Source organism: Propithecus coquereli, unplaced genomic scaffold (assembly GCF_000956105.1).
Source record: "Propithecus coquereli isolate 6110/MARCELLA unplaced genomic scaffold, Pcoq_1.0 Scaffold35, whole genome shotgun sequence".
In the NCBI taxonomy this organism is placed as follows: domain Eukaryota; kingdom Metazoa; phylum Chordata; class Mammalia; order Primates; family Indriidae; genus Propithecus; species Propithecus coquereli.
Genome location: NW_012149174.1, coordinates 5,432,900 through 5,456,137, shown reverse-complemented (window position 1 = coordinate 5,456,137; position 23,238 = coordinate 5,432,900). Strand labels below are relative to the sequence as shown.

The 23,238-nt window shown below is 38.1% G+C and overlaps 1 protein-coding gene across 1 annotated transcript in view; it reads left to right on the top strand.

Moving 5' to 3' along the window:
• The window catches only part of AK9 (adenylate kinase 9), a 149,542-nt gene that overhangs the window by 4,522 nt on the left and 121,782 nt on the right, over window positions 1–23,238 (top strand). The window contains exons 5-11 of the mRNA XM_012651132.1: window positions 5,862–5,974; window positions 8,969–9,157; window positions 11,389–11,517; window positions 15,770–15,844; window positions 18,963–19,061; window positions 21,664–21,803; window positions 21,884–22,064. Coding sequence (XP_012506586.1) covers window positions 5,862–5,974; window positions 8,969–9,157; window positions 11,389–11,517; window positions 15,770–15,844; window positions 18,963–19,061; window positions 21,664–21,803; window positions 21,884–22,064 — 926 coding nt within the window. The remainder of the gene's footprint in view (window positions 1–5,861; window positions 5,975–8,968; window positions 9,158–11,388; window positions 11,518–15,769; window positions 15,845–18,962; window positions 19,062–21,663; window positions 21,804–21,883; window positions 22,065–23,238) is intronic.

Here is a 23,238-nt window from a genome sequence, read left to right as displayed (position 1 = left end):
GAGAGGAGGTAAGAGAGACATTTCAAGAACCACTTGGAGGAGGAGGTCAACATCACTGATGGAATTTAGCATGAATTTTGGTAGTTAAGGAAGGCAGCGACACAGCGAGGTGCCAGCTCTGAGAGCTAGTGCTAAAAGCAAAGTCTACATACACTGCAAATAGATAAATAAATATGTGTATAGTATAAATACATCATGATATATACAGATAGATGAGGCTTACCTGTAAACCACCTATCTGTATCTATCTATTCATCGGTGATACAGAGGGTGAACTTGGGAAATACCCCGAATGTGGGAGGTCAGATGAGTAAAAAGGACAATCACAGAATTCCAAATTGGGTCAATAAATGATCTCAAAGAGCATAGTAATTGAAACTGAAGCATGTATATAGGTAGGTAAGTAAAAATCTATTTGTTTATATGTTACTGCACTTACTCTTGAAAAAATTAGAGCAGTTTACATGGCTGCAATAAAGGCAACATAAATGATAGGTATTGGTAAAAGGAGAAAGAAAAAAACAAAAAAGAAACTTAGTTGTGCCATCCACAGTGTTCATGACTTTAAAATTCTTATTAGAAAACAGTTCAAACAACAGTAGAGAGTTTAATATGAAGATTCCTCCCCTCCCCCTCAACATGATTCCATCACCCAGCTTCAGCAATGACAGCTTTTGTCTGGTCTGGGTTCATCTATACACCTACTCCCAGCCTATTTTATTTGGAAGCTAATCCGTATCGTATCAGTTCATCCATACATTTTTCAGTATGTATCGCTAAAAGATAAGGACTCTTAAACCTATTATCACATTACCATTATACCACCTAAAAAGTTAATAATCTCTTAATAATAATAATCATCTACTAACTACTCTGTGGTCAGATTTCACTGATGGCCTCATAGATTTTTTTTTTTAGTTTTTTTTTTTTAAGCAGGATCCAGCCAGGTTTCACATAGTGCAATTAATTGGTATGCCTCAAGTCTCTTTTCATCTAGTTTCCCCTACCTCTTTTTATCTTCTTGTGTTTTCTTTGTTGTAGAAGCTGGTTATTTATTTTACAGAGTTTCCCACCTTCTGCAGTTGGCTGATTGCATCCCCTGGTATCATTCAATGTATCCTTCTGTAGCCAATACTCCCTGTACACTGGTACTTGTCCTGAGAGCTGTCAGAGGAAAAGTGATGTAAATGATTTCTTGAATCTGGGGGCCACACTCTCACTATTTGCTTGCATGGCCATGTTCTAAGCGTGCCCAACTGGGCTCCTTTAAAGACTACGTGGAGACGGGACCTAGAGCCCCTTCTTCCCAGCCTCCCTTCACACATCCTGTAGCATCTCTAAAGGAATGTTTTTAGAACTGAGCACTCTGCTAAACATAGTTTGAAAGTCTCTGTTCAAATTCCCAGCATGGATTGTCATTCTGATATTTGCTCTTATCCAGTAGCCTAGTAGAAGGTAGAAGTGGTATTTGAAGTGAAGGGCTTTCAAAACAGGGATGTAACCTTGAGTCAGGGCTGGGTGAGGCTGGATAATTAAGGACTTCAAAATCCCTAAAGAGAGATGTATGCTGCCAGGGACATCACACAGTAGAGTATTACTAAATTCAATCTTAATTTTTTTCTGTGCCAGAGCCCTTTTATACTTTGATCTTCCATCACTATTTAAAAAGTGCCTGCACAATCTATAATTATAATCTTTTCATTCATAATCTATCATGCTATGTTGGCCTTTAACCAAAATCAGCTTCTGGGAGCTATGTTCTTACCCAAGAGAAAAAGGTAGAGTGAATGCCTGGGCAGAAAAGTTCCTCTCTGCTTTCTGCTTCTAGATTCTGGAAAAACTCATTTTCCCCAGGGAATTATGGACAGCCCCAATCTTGGTATTCCCTGACCCAGGTGTATCACCTTGTATATGGCATTGAAAGTCATTGGTCACCAATGTGTCCACTCAGGTCAGACTGGCTTGAGGTCAGACAGGTAGCAGGGCTGGTTGGACGTGAAGCTACCTGATACATCTAAATCTCTCACTTCAATCTGAAAGCAGTAGCCTGCCATATTCAGATTTATGGAAACAGGGAATGCCTTTTCCTTCCCACTATGCCATGAAATGGGGGCAAAGTAATGGTGTTGGCCTGGACCAGTTGATTTCCTCTGAGCAGTGGTCTGGACAGTCTTTCAGTTTTCCATTGGTTAGGGTGATTGCAGGCTGGGCAGTTGCCTGCAAAGTACATACTCTGCCTATGATAGTTTCTGTGGAGTCTCCCGCAAGGAGTGGCATGGGGCCACCATTCCTCCATCCCCAGCATGGAATGGCAAGGGCTTGGTAGTGGTCTCAAGGAGATATGGGGTGAAGAGGGAAGTTCTTCATCTACGCTTTCATCCTCACACATGTCACTAGAATTGGAGAGGTTGACAGTGGGTTCAGCAGGTCTGGTTTGTTTGCTAAGCCATGTCCCCCTGAGATCATCCCAGAATTGGGTCTAGAAGTCTAGGTCATTCACTGTACATCTGCAATAGTGAGACAAACTTAAATGACACAAGTATCCCACACCTCCTCCCATAGATATACCCCTAGAGTTTGGATGTGACAATACTAGATATCTCTCAATGGGTAATACCCTCCCAAAATTCATTGCTCAAAACATTCAGGCAGCCCAAATAATAGCCTCTCAGGAGAGGCAGATCCCATGAAAACAATCCATTCTTCTACTGCTTCCACCAGAAAAGAGACCAAGTATGATATTCATTCAGTTATACACGTACAGCACCTGAGATATAGCATCCCTGCAAACAGTCACCCTCCGAATGCCTGATAAACTCTCCAGACAGTGGCAGTGGCTGTAACAACAAGCAGCATGTTGGAAAGTGCAGCAAACAAAGTGCCAAGCATCTTTCTGTGATCCACTTGGGATACACCGATGTTGGGTAGTGTTATGTGGGGAATGGAAGGGAGGTATTGTGTAATCCACTGTTGCTTAGAAGGGGAGTGTATGGACTCTGGAGACAGATGGTCTCTGGAATTATCCAGCTCAGGAGTGAGCTGGGCAAGGGTTGGATTCAATCCAGGGCTAGACCGCAGTCCCCTTCACCGTAGAACCCACCATTACAATGTGTCAGACCAGAGTGAATGCCAGCCATCACATCCCAGAGGAGGGACTGGTAAGGGACTTGAAAACAAGTTCAAATAAGGTTGTTAATCAACTGGGGGCTACACAAATAAGAGTGAAGGTGCCAAACCAAATGAAGGTTGTAGGGAGCCAGGAAAGCAGAAAGCAAGGAAAACAGGAGGGGCAAGCAGAGAAAGGCCAGAGACAGTGGATGAGACGGTGCATGCAGTGGCTACATTTTTGCAAAGCTGAACTGGGCTCATTTAATGAACCTCAAATAGGAGGGATGCCTTTGACACCACACTATTCCTAAGACAACAGCAAGAGCACATGAGTAAGCCAAGTTGGCAACTAAGGATTATAGCAAGACAGGAGGGAATCATAATTATAGCTTATATATCCAAAACCAAAATAACAAGGTCTTCCTTTCTGCCTTTTAAAGTTAAATTACTTAGGATTGCTTCTCTGGATAGTATCCAACACATAGTTAGCAGAAAGCAAAGTGTTTGAAAAGAACTTAGGAGAAATCAGCACATATCTAAGCATTTAATTAGATTTTGGATTACTGGGATGGTTGTTGGTCTGCTTTTTTAAAATAAGAGATTGTTATCAGCATGTTCTCAAGTGAGGTATTTGAAGCTGGTTTATTAGATACATTTATTCATTCATCTATCAGCAGATGCTTAGTGACTTTTTAAATTATACTATTCTAGGCATTGTGTAGAATGGTGGTTCTCAAACTTTTTGGTGACAAGACTCCTTTACATTGAAGAATTGTTGAGGTCCCATAAGAATTTTTGCTTACATAGATTATATCTATTAATATTTACCATATTAGAGATTAAAACTAAGACTTTTAAAATATTTGTTTATTTAAAAAATAATAAAACCACTATATGTTAATGTAAATAGCATATTTTATTAAAAATAATTATATTTTTCAAAACAAAAAATTTAGTGAGAAGAATGGTATTGTTTTACATTTTTGCAAATGTCTTCAATGTCTGGCTTAAGAGAAAACCTAGCTGGATTCTCATATCTGCTTCCACTCAATCTGTTGCAATGTATTGCTTTCATTGAAGGACATGAAGAAAATCCAGCTTCACACAAATATTTAGTTGGCAAAGGGGGGAGTATTTTAATAGCCTTTGGAATAATTGTGAATATTCTTGATTCTATATCAAAACAAGTGGAAGTTTCTTAAAGGTTGGTTGCGTTGTGGAATCTGAAACTATATCAGTGAACTTTTCAAACTTTGTTACGTTAAAATCCATTGGTCTGTCTTGCACTGGAATGAGTCTATAACCCACGCATGATTTTGTGCCACCATGCGTTGGTCATTTGGAAAATATTGGTTCACTGAGTTATGCAGAATGTTGACACATTTTGTTATTTTGATATCAAAAAATCACATTTGTTAATATCACCACCAATCTCCCTAAAAAAAATCTCTAAGAATTTGGAAGCTACTAAGCTTACAACGGTGGATATAAGTTTTCCAAAATTCAAATTTTCACTTGAATGTTATAATTGGCAGCAAATACTGTCAGTCATTGTCCTTGAAGTGACAGGCTCGCTCCATTCACTTTTTATAAAATTTCTGCCAAATATCCACGGCTGAATAAACACAGTTTGTCAGTTCTTCCAAGAAAAAATGTTCTATAAAAACAGCAGAAAAATAGGTTGAAGTCTTTAAATTCCCACTGAAGGAATTGAGATTTTATTCTATCAATAAGAAAAAAGTTTCTTGGCCGGGCACAGTGGCTCATACCTGTAATCCTACTAGCACTCTGGAAGGCCAAGGTAGGAGAATTGCTTGAGCTCAGGAGTTCGAGGCCAGCCTGAGCAACAGCAAGACCCTGTCTCTACTAAAAATGGAAAAACTAGCCAGGCATTCTGGCGCGCACCTGTAGTCCCAGCTACTCAGGAGACTAAGGTAGGAGAATCACTTAAGCCCAGGAGTTGGAAATTGCGGTGAGCTATCATGATGCCACTGCACTCTACCTGGGGCTACAGAGTGAGACTCTGTCTCAAAAAAAAGAAACTGAACCCCACTCCTCACTACCCCCCATATTAAAAAATAAGAAAAAGAAAAATTTTCTTGACCGAAAGAATAACATAATTAAAGAAATATATTAAGAAAATTGATGTGATGGTGGCAAATATGGTGAATTTCAATGAGAAAATTTAGGATTCTGGATGAGGCCACTAAATGTGCTAAGCCAAAATCACATTGATAATGTTCTGTTTTTTAAGCTATATGGTGGGGTCATGGGTGTTTTATTACTCTCTATAACTTACATAAACAGCATGTACATATATATTCTATTATATTATGACATGTTAATTTAAGAAAGAAAATAATATGCCATGCAACCCTATAATATACCTTTACCATTCATCATGTAAGCTTTCCTAACATGATTTAAAAGAATTACTGGCATGGAATTTCCTTCCCTAGGCACCTCATCTGTCTAAAACAAATTGATTGGGGATTTTTAAAAATGTCTCTTTTTAGCTCAATGATTTTTTTTATTATCAGAAAAACGTTATTCATAGTTACACTTCATGTGTAATATTTAAGGCAATAACCTTAAACATAAATTTAAAAATTTTGATAGATGATTGTATCACCTGCATTAATATTCATCAATAACTAGAGGATATTTTATAAAGTAATAATAATAAATCTATGCTCTCATATATTGATAATATTGGTAATAGAAAACTTCTAAAATTATATTTTACTTTATAGGTTATATTATCACTGAAATACCATCACTTTCACAGGACACCATGACTACCTTGCAGCAAATAGAAGTACTTAAAAATTTAAATTTGAAACCTGATATTATAATCAATATTAAGGTAAGGATATTAGTTGTTTTTCTAGTATAGTATACCATTCTTTTTCATGGTAGTTAAATTCAAGGAATGTTTTCAACCACCCCTCCACGACCTCTTTCTCTCTCTCTCTCTCTCTCTCTCTCTCTCATCCACACCGTACTTACCACAGGAGTGTTAAACACTTCTCTAATGACCACTCACATTCCTCTCTTCTCCCTATTACTCACTTCACTATATTATAATTGTCCATTTCCTCCTAGACTCTGTCTTACTTGAAGGTAGGAGCCATGTCTTACTCACAGAAACATCAACTCGTAGACTGTATGATACCTAGTGACACCTAATAAGATTACCAATTAAATAAAATGAAAGAACAGACATGTGACTTGGACATACGAAGGTTAAAGAACACTACTACATTGAATAAGAGTCAAGGCTGGGTCCTGTTCCTAATTCTCTCCTTTATTAACTCTTAGAATTTGGTAAATCACATTTAGAAGCCTCAATTTCCCCTTTTCAAAGATAATAATAGCTACTTTATGGGGCTGTGATAAGAATTCAGTGAGGTGATGTCTACTTGTTTATGTGAAAATGAATGATAAGCTTTTGTATTCATACCCTGCCTGCTTCCCCAGGGAGTTTATGACAGCTCAAAATAAATTAGATGATTCTCAGCTCAGACGCTGGGACCCAGTGTCGTGTCAGGGTCAGCTGTGAGAGAGGTGGCCTTGCATTGCTGAGTGTGGTGTAATCTGCAGCCGTAGCCACAGCTCACCACGAGGGGCCAACCAACATCCTGAGTGAACCTGAGAATGTCACACGTGTGAACGTGTGTGTAATGGAGAGAAGATCTCTAACAGTTAACTAAAACCAATATAAAGTCTAAGCCAGGGAACAGACTGATTACATAGGAAATTAAAACCTAGTGGAAAGGGAACACACGGATATACAAGCCAGAAGACCCCAAATGTACTAAATTTGGGTTATAAATTTGGTTCTAATTTTGACGAACCAAAGTAAAAGGGGAAATGTAACCAGTTATAAAAGTCACATTGTCAATGAGAAGATAAGCCATTCCTCAGGAAAAACAAAACACCCATTGAAAATGAGAGAAATATCTCATGTGAGTCCTAATATAAGAGACTGCTTAATGTAGCGAATGAAGTCCATAACCCCATTCATACTGTAAGTGTGATAGTGAGTGTCCCGTTTCCATGGGATAACCAGAGTGTTATCAGAGAGCCTAACGTGAGGCATAACCCAGTGCAACACTCACTTCACTCATGGTTTGGCCTTATTTTGTGGATAAGTCTGGAATTTCTAGAGCAGAAGTTCTTAGCCAGAATCCATGACCTCCTGAAATTATATGCAAAACATTATGTGTGTGTGCATTTTTCCAAAGCAAAAGTCTATGGCTTTCATCTTATTCTAAAGGATCTGTGCTACAAAAAATGGTCAAAAGCCAGCAATCTACTAGAATAGTAGTTCTCACAGTGTGGTCCCAGAGCCAATGGCATCGGCAGCACCCAGAAGATTGTTAGAAATGCAAATTCTCAGACCCCACTCAGAATCTGTGGGGGTGGCACCCAGCTATCGGAGTCGCAAAGCCTTCCAGGTGACACTGATGCCTGCTAAAGCTTGAGGACCACTGCTCTGAGGCACATCCTTCGGATGCACCCTTTTATTAATCACTTCCTACAAGTGAAAACAGCAGACAGCTGAAGGTGATTCTTTGTCAAGGAGCCACAATGTGGGTCCTTGTATCCTGTATTGTAAATATATGTTTTAAAAATTACCTGAATGGGTTGAATTCCTTTTTGTGAAAAATTAGGAAGCCTAAATAAAAGTCTTGCGTCAATAAATACCCATCCCATCTCCACATAGAGATGGCATGAAGAAATCAGAAAATGAGCAAGGGAGGTTCCAAAGTTCCTGCTTTCTTTGTTTCTCAACACGTAGTACGTGAACTGTGAGTATCAGAATCACTGAGGATGTTTGTTAAAATGTCTAAGGCCTTGCCCCAAACTTACTAAATTACAAGGAGGAGCAGAAATCTCTTTAGCAAGGTCCCTAGATGCGTCATACTCAGTTACACGCTAATGTTTGAGAATCACTGCCATACAATATCAACCAGATTTTTTTATCCTGAAAACTATTCAGAGAAGGATTTACAGCTCCAACCCATAATTGTCATTAATAATGCACCCACAGAGCAGGGACTATGCATCAGGAGGCCTGGTTCCAAGTTGAGTTTCTCCATATGAAATTGTGATTGAGACCAGTCTCTTAACCTGCCAGAGCTGTACTTCTCTGACCTGCAGAATGGTTTTAATAACAATATTGGATTGCTTACCTTACAAGGTCAGTTGCGAATTGAGTGAAATTCTCATGTGAACATGTGAGAGCACTTTGAAACAAGAAAATGACTTGTAGTCTTTGGTTTTGGCTTTTTTTTTTTTTAACAATCTGTACTCAGTTTTCTCATTTGCAAAATTTAAAGGTTAGGCTAGAATAGATGATCTTTTCACGTCCTACCCATGACTGGCATTTTATGAACTATTTCACCCATAAAGTCATAAGTGATAGTAAATATTTCAAATACACTATATTTTTTGCTAGAAATATGTGGATATTTCCACCATGTTCAGCCTTTTCCAACTAATCTGATAGAATCCTCCTGTGTACCTTTGCAGACTCAACTAATTTTCTATTGTATTTCTCTACTTTTTCTGTTGTTCTTCTAACCTTCTTTCTTCATCTTAGAACTTGTAATACTTTCTCACATTTGTTAATTTCAGGCAAATAAAAATGTTGGCATATCATAGAAGTTGTGTCTTGTAATAAATGTTGTGTCTTGGCATGTAATAAAACCCAATGCAAAATGCCAATCATAATATTGTATTTGCTAAGGTTTTTAATGAATTTTTGTTCATTTATTACATAATATATGCAATAAATACACATGGAATTAAAGCATATTCAAAATGGTTTAAGTGATTTAATAATGTTCCTTAGTGCCCTGACTATGATTTATGCCAAAGAATTTCTGGGCAAAGACAGCATAGTAATACGGGATACATATACACCAGAGATCAGTGGGATCCTGAAGTCATCGAGAGTCGTAGGAAAAGGAAGAAAGAAGCCCTAAAAGAAGGAAAAGTAGAAGAGGAAGGAGAAGAGGAAGAAGAACAAGAAGAAGAAGAGGTAATATCCCCATAGGTCATTACCATACACTATAGTTTTTAAATTTGCTACAATTAAGTTAAATGATAGTGTGGATAATGGGAAATAGCAGATAGTAGAGAAAATTACATTTTCTTTACATTTTTATTGAATCTGAAGGAAATAAACAAAAATATTTCATGTTTTCAAGAACTCTGAGATCATAATCTTGAAGTCAAGTTTAACCTTCTTGTCAGTATAGAAGTCCCTCTGTCTTCTGGCAGTGAGTCCGGCAGTGAAGAATCATGTCACAGCAACAGAGTTATTAGTCACCTACTATGTGTCAAGCACTATGCAAGTTAGAATATGGAATTGGAGTATGTCTTAGTCCATTTTCTGTTGCTTATAACAGAATACCTGAAACTGGATAATTTAAAAGAAAAGGAATTTATTTCTTACAGTTATGGAGGCTGAGAAGTCCAAGGTTGAAGGGACACATCTGATGAGAGCCTTCTTGCTGGTGGGGACTCTGCAGGGTCCCAAGGTGCTACAGAGCATCACACGGCGAGGGGTTGAGTATGCTAGCTCAGGTCTCTCTTCCTCTTTTTATAAAGCCACCAAGTCTACCCCCATGATAACCCAGTAATCTATTAATCCATTTATGAGGGCAGAGGCCTCATGACCCAATCACCATTTAAAGGCCCCACCTCTTAATACTGCCACACTGGGGAAAGTAGCCCAGGCATAATTCAATTTTCGAACCTAACACAACCCTGATTCCAAACTGACAGAGAGCACATGAAAAGAAGTGCATTGTCCAATTTCACATGTACATATTGTTATAACAATCCTAAAGTAAATACTACTAAACATAATGAACAGGGATCGAAAGACTCTTCTATCATGACTTAAAGAGAAAAATTTCATGTTAAGAAATCTGTTAGCAAGTGCTGGGCTGGATTTGGCCCACCAGGGTGGAAAGGGCCACAATTTGCCCATCTCTGCTCTAGTGAAATGTGCCTGTGATCAACTATTTCTATTAGGGGCTGGACTCTGTGAAGTCAGATGTTAATTTATAGATGGATACATTGCACATCATTTGTCCAGTAGAAAAGATAAGCCCCAAAAGTCCCATTTTTATTGTCCTATAGCAGCGGTCCCCAACCTTTTTGGGACCAGGGACCAATTTCATGAAGACAATTTTTCCGGGGGCAGGAGGAGCGGGGATGGGGGGATGGGGCGGAGCTCAGGTGGTGATGTGAGTGATGGGGAGGGGAGAGGCTGTAAATACAGGTGAAGCTTCACTTGCTTACTCACCTCCTGCTGTGCGCCCCTTTCCTCCCTAAGTTTCATGAAAGACAATTCTTTTACAGATGGGTGGCATATATTCAGGAAAATTAATATATTATTTGACCACTAAAATAGTATTTTTTAAAGATTATAAAATGGCTTGTACAGATAATATGATTCAAATTGTGTAAAATATGTATGTGTATGCATTGATGAAAACTGGAAACAATGAGTAATTATCATAATAAATATAATATGGAACACTTAACATGTGTCAGGCCTTGAGCTGAGAACTCTTACACATACTGTTCCCTCTGTCTTGAAATGTTCTTTCTCTAGAAACCTGTGTGGCTCTCTTGCCCACTTCTTTCTGGGTTCAACTCAAATGTCATTTCTTCAGAGAACCCTCTTCTGACCATCTGATATGAAATAGCAGCTTCTCCCATCACTCTCCATACCCTCTACCCTGCCTTATTTTTCTTCCTGGTATTTACCACCTAATATATATTTATTGTTTGTGTATGCTCTGTCTTCCCCAACTGCAATGTGAGCTCCATAAGCCCAGGGTGTTAGTTGATTTGTTTAATTTTGTAGCTCAAGTTCCCAGAACAATGGCTGACACATAGTATGTACTTGATAAATGCTTACTGAATGAATGAACTACAAACTCAGGCATTCAGAGAAAATCTAATATCTCTATTTTGTCTTTAAAAATATGATGTTCTTCTGCTACTCTTCCCTACTTATTGGGAAGCAAAAATAAATTAGTAAATATCCAAGTCAGTTTAAAGCACTATTCCACCTGATAAAGACCCCTTAGGAGACTTTAGTCTCTCTTAGATAAAAATCCTCAGTCTCTAATCTTCCCCTTCCCCTGCTTCTCACCCCAAAATGATATCTAGGTGTAAAGAGGGAGGAATGTGGCTTGTAAATTGAATAATTATTGACCTAAAGATATTTAAAATCTCTTCCTTTCCATTTAGGCGTTCCTTGCTGAAATGCAGATGGTGGCTGAAATTCTTCACCATCTAGTTCAGAGGCCTGAGGACTATTTGGAAAATGTTGAAAATGTTGTTAAACTCTATAAGGAAACGATTCTTCATTTTTTAGAAGTAAGGACAAGATATATTCTAAAAATGGGAATATTGATATTTGTGTTTCATCACTGGTTAAATAGCTTTCATGTCTTCATTCCCATGTATTATCTGTCGGATTCTCCTCTTGAGTTTAGTAGAAAGCTATTGGGAAAAGAATTCCATCCCAAAGGCTGTTTCCCACAGTAATACTGTTGTACTCTCACAAAGCAACTCTGTTGCCGGAAAGTGACAAATGAACTGCAGTTTTCAAGTCATTAAGGGAATTCATTTGTGGGTGGGGTTAGAAAATTTGTGTTAAGATACTGTTTTATAAAAACATTTTCAATACATGATGTTTATCAAAACAAATGTCCATTGAAGCTCTACCTTTTCTTCTAAAAGGAATTATTAATTTAGTTAAATTGCAATCTAAAGAATTGTTATCCCCAGGTTGCTTTCTATGGTTAGTCCATTCAAAGTTGATTACATGTAAATATGATAAGGTCATATGTATTACAATAGAAAAGTTTTAATTAAAATAATTAGTATTTTAAAAGTATGATTACTGAGATTATAATTATGCAAAAATCATATTTTATATGGTCAAAAATCCAGGGAAGAGTCTGCCAAATATAGGCAGCTGTGTTGGAGATTTAGTCAACAAACATTTATTGAACTTGGGTATTTGGCCAGACACTATGCTAAGCAACAGAACTGTGAAGACAAAAAAGTCTTCAAATTGCCTCTTCCCTTCCGATAGAGAAACTAAAAGAATTTGTTTCATGATGTTTTATGTTCATATTTTTTAAGACAAATGAGTGGATCCTTTTCATTCTCATCATCCATCTCCCAAAATGAGAACCACATTTAATTGTTTTCTTATATATGGCTTTTATCCTTCCCCACTTCTCCTTCTATCATTGGCCTTTAAACATAGCTTCTTACAAGTAAATTACATGACTTTCAGTAACATCCTTTCTTCCTTCAACAAAAGTACCCCGAGTACACCATAACTGGCTGGCCCTGGGTATGAAATAAAGCAAAATTAGCATCAGATTCAGAATATAGAAAACTATATCCATGGGGGAAAAAATGCAAAGGTGATCTCTTTAAGGACAGACACCAGGTCATACCTCCTCACATTGCTGATACCCAGTGCAGTGGTCAAATGACAAGATTGTGAAGGAAAAAGAATGATAGCTTCAATTTCATTAAATGTAAATCTCTGGAAATCAAATAAATAAATCAATAAAGCCTCACTCAAATTAAAAGACAACAAATGGGAAAAATATCCACATTAACTATGAGGAGAGAGTTAAAGCTTTGAAATATTAAAGGGTCATAGAAATGATTTTTTAAAACCTCACCCTCTTCTGAGATGAATGGGCAACAAATATGAGCAATTAACAAAAAAGAAAAACAAAAGGGTAACAAGCCTGTAGGAAAATGATCGGCCTCACTAATAATAAAATGATAATCTAAAAAATGAAATATCATTTCCATGATCAAAATTTAAAAAATGAACCAGTAATAAGAATCCCTGGGGGAGAGGGGGGGAGAAGGGGACAGGTGTATGCATACACAAAGAGTGCGATGCGCACCATCCGAGGGACAGACACACTTGAAACTCGGACTTGGGGGCAGGTAAGGGCAACATATGTAACCTAAACATCTGTACCCCCATAATATCCTGAAATAAAAAAAAAAAAATCCCTAATGCTAGCAAGTGTATGGCGAAGCACTCTGATACCCTGCTAAAAGGAACGTAACTTAGTGTGGCCGTTACATACTAGACAAAAAGTCTAGAAGTAGAAACTTCTAGGCCCTGCAGATAGGTAAGAATTCGTTGCCCTAGTGCCAACAGAGTAAGAATTTCAAAGCCAAGAACCTAGAACCTAGACTTTAGGCCTGGGTGACACACTAGCTCAATAGTCAAACAATTGCCTTGTATGGTAATTCTTTGGTCCGGGTGTGTGTAGAGGGAGAGGGCAGAGCCATAAAAAGTCTACGATTCTAGTCTCCTCTGACCTAGCTGGGATGTCACTTACTTGGAGGCCACCAAAGTTCAGTGTGTCTCCAAGATAAACAAGGAAAGCAACTGGGAACAAACCATGACGCTTCATTTCCTGGTTTATGTTCTCCACACTGTTTCAAGGGTAAGCCCCTGCCAGGCCCTCATTCTTGCCTGCCTTTGAATCCCAGTTCATCACTTCTCGGCCATTTGGCCAAGATCAAGTGAATCCCAACTCTACTCCTGCTGCAGGTGTCCCCTTCCTCATGGGTGTTCATGCCCTTCAACTTAGTAAGTCCATTCTTTAAGATTAAATTTAGCTTAAGGAAAGAATCTAAGATACAGAAGAGCATTAAGTACTGCCTTGTTCATAACGTGGTTATTTATGGTTAAATAAATAATGCTGGCATAATCTGCTGTCTGTCTAGAAGAAAGCACTTAAAATCCAACCTTGCACAATGTTGTGAGAAACAAAATGCACTGGATAATGAAAGGGATGATTTTGTTGAGACTGTTGCAATAGGGAGAACATTCATTAATGAGGACCTCCTGAAAGAAATGGAAGGGGGCTGGGGTTTATGGAAGACTCAAATCTTTGAGTCTCACAGAGTCATGAGGGATGGAGACAGATATTATCTGAGTCTCCTTGAGGAAGGATGGAGATGGACCTTATTTCTCAGCCATCTCTACTTTCTGGGGACACAGGGCTCAGATAGAGTTCAACATTGTCAATGGACAAAAATAAAATCCAGTGGACTTTAGATTTTAATGTTAAAAATAAATAGAAGAATATTAATATAATATTGTGATATCTAGTTTAAACAAGAAAGGAAATCTAAAAACAATGAAAACAGATATATTTGACTATCAAAATACTTTATATTGCAGAAGACACCATAAACAAAGTCAAAAGATAAATCACAGAAAGGCAAAATATTTTCAATCCATATGCCAGATAAGGGTTAACACTCTTTACATGAATGTTAGAGAAAATAAACAATCTAATAGGAAAACGCACAGAGGTTATGATTCAGCAGTTCACAGAGACACACATGTGAATGCTGAACCTCACCAGGGAAGTCAAAAGTAAAAACAAACCGATCCCAGTTTTCAGCTCAGTTTGGTAGAAAATGTAAAATCTAAAATAGACAATGGTGGCAGGAAGAAATGAACTTTCTCAAACATTGCTGGTAAGAGTTTTGAATTGCCACAACCTTTTGGAGAACTAATTAGCAATACCTACCTGTATTAGTATTAAAACCTATTTTTAGAAATCTGGCCTATACATCCAATATATCAGGACATGCCAAAGGATGCTTATTCAGTGTTATCAAACATTTATATATGTGCATATATTTATATCAATGAGAAGAATGGTGAGAAAAAAGACACACCTGGTTGGGGGACAGAGTGGAGGAACAAGGAGAGGTCATATTAACAGCTTTGGTGTACTTGTCTGTGTTCCTTCACTGGCTGCAGTTAGTGCGAGTTACTTTTGTAATTATTGAAAAAGAATGTAATTTTTAAATCTTTTTTAAAAAAAGAAATGCATGAAAACTAGCAAAATATTATAACATACCTAAATGTCAAACAGCAAAGGAACATTAAATAAATTATGCTATATTCACAATATGTAATTTTATAAAACCATTAAAATGTGTTGACAGTAATCTTATAACAGTATAGGGAATGTTGTTTATGTTAAGTGAAAAAGTTATGATCTCAAACATGCCAATTTTCCATGGAATAAAAGATGGGAGAAAAACAGTAGTAGTAGTTACCATTGGATGACTGGGTTAAAGACCTTTTTCTCTCTGCTTTTCTGTTTTTTAAATTTCCTACAAGAAGAAATGTGTCTTAAAATAATAAAAAGATGTTGTATTTTCCTAACAATGCTAGTATCTATGTGAAGAACGTCAGTGTTTAAATATCAATAAGACTCTTCTATGGTTCGAAGTCAAATAACAAAGCTACAAGTATGTACAGATAAACAGATTCCCCAAAATATTTTGTATTGGGAAAGACATTAAAGACATTAAAACTTCAGTATAGAGAAAGAACTGAAAAAACAGGAGAATAAATAAAATTCATGGTGAGAAGACTGGTTGGGGCTTTTGCAAAAAGATCTCTTCGGCACTCAAAATAGCATACATTATAGCATGTATACAGCAAACAATTTAGCTTTGAACATTTCTTCATAACATATTAAGATTCTGACCTTGTATTCAGTTTTCCCAGTGATCCCAGATTATAAGCTTTCTTTTCTATTACCTACAGGAAATGATGGCTGAACACGACCCCCAGTATCTCATTGAGCTAGATGGAAATAAGCCACCAGATGAGCTCTTCACGGTGAGTAAATGTTCAGCAGCAAGACCTCACAGTTTGAAATACAATACAATACTCTACGGACAGTATTGTAACTTATTTTAATAAACAGAAACATTTACTTGTATTTTAACACCATTTATTTTTGAAAAATTTGTTCTGACAATTAAAATTTTTGATGTTATATTTATTCATCTGTCCATACCTAAAGCGAAACTACATTTGAATTTAAAATCTCAGTATGACAAAAAGTGCCTCAAAGAAAAGTGAAAGCAAATGGCAACCAATAAACACGTGATAAGATGCTTAACATCAAGAGTCATTAGGGAAATACAAATCAAAACCATAATGAGATACCACTTCATATCCACTAAGATGGCCAGAGTCAATAAGAATAATAATAATAATCATGATAAGAAACAAAACAAAAACAGATAATAACAAGTGTTGGTAAAGATGTGGAGAAATTTAGAACCCAAAAATATTTTACAATAAATAATAAGATAATACAAAATACGGTAACTATTTCTTAAACATCTGGCATCATGATAAGCTCTAGGAGTACAGATGGGAAGGAGGCAGATGAGTCCATGCATCCCTCTCCTGATGTAGTATCAATATAGTGGGGAAAATAAATATTTAGAGAGCAGTTTGTGTTATCGCCAGGGAAGTAGAAGGTATCACAAATGCTCATAGCAGAAGGACAAAACCTAGTTTGCTAAGGAGGGCCACCTGTCTGAAATTATCTTGAAATTGAAACTTAAAGAACCAGTAAGAGTTAGACCTTGAAGACTAGGGGAGAGGAGGAAGATGGGGCACTGTTCTATGCTGAGGGAAGAGTCTGCGATTCTGCATAAAGGCCCCAGAGGCAGAGCATAGTGGGTTGTAAGAACTGAATGTAGAACTGGAACATAGGGGGATTGCCGGGCGTTGGGGGAATAGTGCCCAGACTCTAGAAATAAGCAGGCGTTGCACCAGGAAAGAAAGACCTTGTCAGCCGTGTCGAGGAGGCTAGACCTCATCATGAGGGATTAGGCAGCCACTGAAAGATTTTAAGTTAAAGAGTGAAAATGATCCGATCTCTATCTAAGAAAGATCGTTCAGCATGCAGCGCAAAGTAAAAACAGACAGAGAATCAAACTGGTGATAGGAAGGCTAGTTCTCTCATTTGCCATAGATCAGGTAAGAGATGGTGGCCTAACCTAGGGTAGTGACTGTAGGAATAGACCAAGAGGATGGATTTGAGAGAGATGTAAAAAGTCTACATGACAGCCCTTGGTGAGCAACTTAATGTAGGAATTAAGGGAGAGAGAAAAGTCAAAGATAATGCCCAGATTTCTGGCTTGATCTCCTTGGTGGCAAGGTGGTAATAGTGCTAGCGGTGGAGCCAAATCAGGGAGAAGCTCCTTACTTGAGACACACTCCTGCCAAGATCACCAGCGATTTCCTCACGACCAAAGCCAATGGTCATTTTTCAGTCTCCACCTAATTCAATCTAGAAGTGATATTCGACATGGCCGATTACTTCTTCCTCCCTGCTGTCTTCCTCCCTTGGCTCCTCGAACCCCACACCACGGTCAGTCCATTGCACCATACTGGACACTCTAAATCTCTAACCTCTAGTGTTGGAGAACCCCAGACTCACTCCTTGTGAACTCTTGTCTGTCTGCCCTCACTCCTTAGGAGACTTTCTTTAGTCTAGCGGCTTTAAATACCTTCTAAACACTGACAACTCTTAAGTTCGTGTTACTATCCCAGATCTTTCCCCTGAATTCCATACTCGTCAGCTGCTACTCAGCTGCTCTATATCCAGTTGGATGTCTAATACTCATCTCGGATGAAAACGTGCAAGGTCAAATTCCACACCCCCCTCAACAACCACCCTGCCCCAAATACGTCCCTCCACAGTTCTTTCATTAAATGTCAAAGCCATCCAGCCAGCTGCCCTCCTCTTTTTGTGTTCTCACAACCCACGTCCCATCCATCAGCTTACACAGCAGGCTTCTCCTTCACAATATAGCCAGAATTTCACCACTTTCTACTACCTGGGACACACTTTCCAAAGTAGAGGACAGAAACTCCAAGAGGCCTGTTTGAAACCTGCCAGGCCTGTGAAGACTCCAGTTAGAGCTGGTTCTCTGGCACTTCACCCACATTGATTGCATTGGCCAGAGCAAGATACTAATACACAGAGAAGCTCAACATTAATGGGGTAAGGAGGCGTACTTCACTCAAGGTGAACTAGGGAATTAATGTGCAAGGGCAGGGAAGGTTGATCGTGAACAAATAACATGATCTACCACAGACTACCACATACCGTCAGGATGTTGTCTATCTTACCATCTCTCATCTCATCATTCTATATACTATTCTCTTTTTATTTTTATTTTTTTTCAGATTCTTCCACATAGGGTCTGTATTCGTTTCCTAGGGTTACCACAACAAAGTGCCACAAACTGGGTGGCTTAAAATGACAGAAATTTATTCTCTCAGAGTTCTAGAGGCTAGAAGTCTAAAATCAAGGTGTTGGCTTGGCCATGCTGCCTCCAAAGCCACTAGGGGAAGATCCAGCCTTGCCTCTTCCAGCTTCTGGTGGCCCTACGCATTTCTTGGCTTACGACAGCGTAACTTCATTATCTGCCTCCATCTTCACATGACTGTCTTCTCTTTGCCAAAGAGGTCCTGTAGACCCAGACCTCTATGGATGTGAATATTTGTGGGCCAGAGGGCAGACTATTATGAGTTGAAATGTGTCCCTCAGAAAGATATTTTGACACCCTAACCCCAATACCTGTGAATGTGACCTTATTTGGAAATAAAGGTCTTTGCATATGTAATCAGCTTAAGATGAGGTCATACTGCATGAGGGTGGGTCCTAATCCCATATGGATTAGGAGAAAAGACTGAGACACACAGGGAGAAGTTGGCTATGTGACATCAGAGGCAGAGATTGGAGTGCTGCATATACAAGTTTAGAAACACCAAAGATGTCACCAAACCACCAGAAGCCAGGAGGAAGTAATCAAGGCATCCACCCAGAGTCCAAGAAGGAACATGGGCTTGAACCACGAGCCCATCACTTTCTTAGGATGTTTGAGATATTCAAATGCTAACGTATTTAAACATTTGTTTTTTAATTCAGATAGTTGTAGATCGACTTAAATATCTGAACCTAAAAAAAGCAGCTGTTTTAACCAAACTTCAGGGTGCAGAAGAAGAAATTAATGACTCATTGGAAACTGTAAGTTACATTTAACTGTTTGGAAGTCTACCTTTTCAATATATGTTGTGACCTTAATTGTGTCCTTTTAAGGTTTAAAAGAAGTTTCAGGATACCTTTTATAAAAATGGATTTGACTTCTCAGAAGAAGCTATAATATCAGCAAAATATTCTTTTAGACACTAAACACAACACAGCAAAGCTTTGGAAACAGAAAAACAATAAAATCAGAACAATTAACCATAGGAATAATGAAAAAGGAAAAAACCCGAGTTTCTTTTTGCAGCATCAAAGAAGGCAAAGACATAAAGGCCCTCAACTCTATACACTCGTTCATTGCTTCAATCATTCAATCAATTCTTTTTAGTAACTGCTGCAGTGGTCCCCAGCCTTTTTGGCACCATGGACCAGTTTCATGGAAGATAATTTTTCCACGGACCAGCAGGGGGATGGGGGAAATGGTTCCAGGATGATTCAAGCACATCACACCTATTGTGCACTTTATTTCTATTGTTATTACATTGTAATATATAATGAAATAATTATATAGCTCACCATAATGCAGAATCTAATGCCACAGCTGATCTGACAGAAGGCGGAGCTCAGGCGGTGATGCGAGTGATGGGGAGCAGCTGTAAATACAGATGAAGCTTCTGCTCGCTTGCCATGGCTCACCTCCTGCTGTGCAACCCAGATCCTAACAGGCCATGGACTGATACTGGTCTGTGGCCCAGGGGTTGGGGACCGCAGAACTACTGTGTTCCAGACCCTGATGAGCTTTGAATGGAGATACAATAATAACTGCTAAGTGCTACAAGGGCCACAGGGACTTTAAAATGAAAGATTGGCTCTATTTGGGAAGTTTAGTTTCATCTATTTGAGTAGAAAATTTAAAAAAAAAATCATATAACAGGGTCATAAAAAGATACCATAATTCAAATAAAATAATCTTTGAGGAAAGAGGTCATATTGTTATCCCATACAACATATTTCATAGATCTCAATGGGTCAGCGTAGCTGGAGTACATGCTGGGACCTCTGTTATGAGCACTGGTGCTGAAGAGAAAGAAAGGTGGACCAGGTCAGCACAAAGGCCAGGAAAAATAAACTGTGTGCTGAGGGCTCCTCTTATAGGTCATTATTGAAGGAAGAAGAAAAAGTATCCATAAAACCTGCAGGCAAAAAAAAACCTTTGCAGCTAGAAAGTTTGTCCTTAGAAATTATTGCATATGTTGGCACAGGTGGTAGTTCATAAGATGTATAAATATGTGTGCCTGCTCTCTTTTTCGTAAAAGGGAAGAATTTTTGACTATGTGCACTTGAGTCGTTATTCCTGTCCCTTAAGCAATATTTCTCCCTGGCAGTCCAGACTACCCCCAAAAAAATCACCTGGGAAGCTTTCTGCAAATACAAACTCCTTAGCTCCATGGAGATGAGACCTGAAAATGTATTTTTATAAGATCCAGAATGAATCCTTATACCCAGTTAAGTTTGAGAACCCCTACTTTAATGTTTGGGATAGTAAAGAAGCCTGGTTGATTAAAGTTGATTGATCTACAGGTTCCTGTGTGTTTTGAAAGACTGTAGATGAATGCCCTTCCGCTAAACACAGGTGATTTTTAGAAAAATAATATAGTGGGAATATTTGAATCAGTGATGTCCAGTCCTGAATGCAAAGTGAGGTCATCTAGGAAGCTTTTTAAATATACCAGTGCCCAGACCAGTTAAGACAGATTTTCTGGGATAGGGTTCTGGCATTAAGTAAAACAAAACAAAACAGGTACGACATAGAAGGCACAGGCAACAAAAGAAAAGAATAGAGAAATTGGACTTCGGCAAAATTAAAAGCTTTTGTGCATCAAAGGGCACTATCACAGAATGTAAAGACAACCCACACAATGGAGAAGAATATTTGCAAATCATATCTGATAAGGTATTAATATCCAAAATATATGAAGAACAACCTCAATTCTACAACAGTAAAACAGTCAAGTTCAAAATTGGGCAAACGACTTGAATAGATATGCCATCTCTCGCCAGTTCCCTTGTCCCCTGCTAAGGTGCCACAAGGACAGGTGAACCTTTCAGCAATCCCTGAAGTCTGTAAGGAAGTATTAATATTTCTCAACTTCTCTGGAGGTTACCAACAGAAAAGATTACTGAGGGAGACTTTAAATTTGAGAATGAAAGAACCACTTATAGCTAAGTATGTATGAAAACAATCTGTATATAGCAGCTTACTATTTAAGAGCTTAGGTAAATTAACTAAAACTCTGATACATTTTCAAATTTTTCCAATAAGAATTTTGCAGAATCTGTTTTCTAAGGAAGATGATAGAAAATGCTCTATCTACCTTATGCGCATTCTACAGTATGATAGAAACTGCTCACTGAAATTTAAATGAGGTTTTTTTTAAACAGAAATGAAAGCTAGTCTTCTTAAATGTAGGACAAGTGCAGAATGTTGCAATTAAGAAAAAGCCAAAATTTGCTTTCTAAACTATTTCTTAAATACTACTGTACTATCAAATTAAGAAATGAAATGTTTAATACTGCTAATTTCAGCAAAACTTGTGGCCACATTTTTAATGTATAAAATTGTTTAATACTTTGCGATTCACAGGAGGAGCTGTTCCGTACTTTTGCATCTTATAAACTTATTGCACCCAGATATAGATGGCAGAGAAGCAAATGGGGACGTCTATGTCCCATGAATTTAAAAGAAGGCAACATTTGCTCAGGATCACCAGATTTTGTTGTGAGGTAGGTAAGATTTTCAGAACCTAATTTTAAAGCTTGTCCATACATCTTGTCAGTTGTTTATCATTATGGTATATTTTAAGTTTTCTAGGTAAAATGTACTGTCTTTCATCAGAAGAAACGTTAAAAACATTTTTATTGAACCCACGCCCCTGTCTTCTTCCACCTATGCCGGCACCACCATGTAAAGTATTCATATTTGGACCGGAATTTTCAGGGAAAACAACACTTAGCAATTTGCTTGCAGAATATTACAAAGGAAAGGTAACTACCTATTTAGCTAGCTTGCTTTCTATCTATCTATACTTGGTTATAATTTGTAGGATTTTGTTTGTAGTCAGTATTTTAATTTTTATGCCATTGTCTGGATAATTGTTCCATTGGGTTAGAGTGGGGAAGGCATCCACCTTGCTGCTTGTTGCCACTTCCAGACCACATTTCCTGCCTGCTTCCCAAAAGCTCCAGATTTAAATGTTGTGTCATCCAGGATACATTACCATTAACCCTCTGGGTTCCATGCCTCTGTTTCCTGGGTTCCACTCCTCCCGGCTCACTCTCCCTCTCCCCACACACTCACTCCTGCCCTGAGTCCTGGTGATTTCAGCATCTACAAAGATGAGCCTCCCAGCACCCTGGCCTGTCAGTTCCTTGACCTCCCAAGATCTCCCCCAGTGATCTTGTTCTCCACTCTCCATAAATGAAGAGAGATTACTTTTAGCATAGACCAAAGTGATAGCAGTAAAAGTGGTAAGAAGAAGGAAGATTTGGGATATAATTTGAAGGCAGAGCCAAAGGATTTGATGAGGGATTGAAATGTAGAGGAATTATGAGAAGTCCAGTGTGAATAGAGTATTGCCTGGGAAAGAAGAAGTGGTACAAGATGATGGTTGAAAGACATAGTCAAAGCTGTTCAGGCCATGGGAAGGTTATTGAAGTTGTTCAAAAAAGTGCTATTGAATTCTTTTAAGCACAAGGGGTAACATTTTCCATTTGCTTTTAACCTTTTTATTCTAAATTATGACAAACATACAGAAAAGTGAAGCCCACTGAGTTATCACAAAATGAACCCCATATAACCACCACCAAAGTCAAATATGGAATGTTGACAGCACCCCCAAAACCCCCTCATGTTTCTTCTGAATACCAATCCCCACAAAGGTAACACTGCCCTGAATTTTATGATATTCACTTCCATAATTTTCTTTTATGGTTTTGCCATGAAAGCATACATCCAAATACCATAGGTTAGTTTTGCGTGTTCTTTTTGAACTGTAAGGACTTAATTTTGTGTTCTTTGTGCCTGGCTTCTTTCAGTTGACATTATGATTATAATATTTATCCATGTTATTGCATATAGCTATAGTTTGTCCATTTTATATTGTTCTATTTTATTCTGATGATTAAATTATGTCATAATTTATTTACCCACATTTTAGTG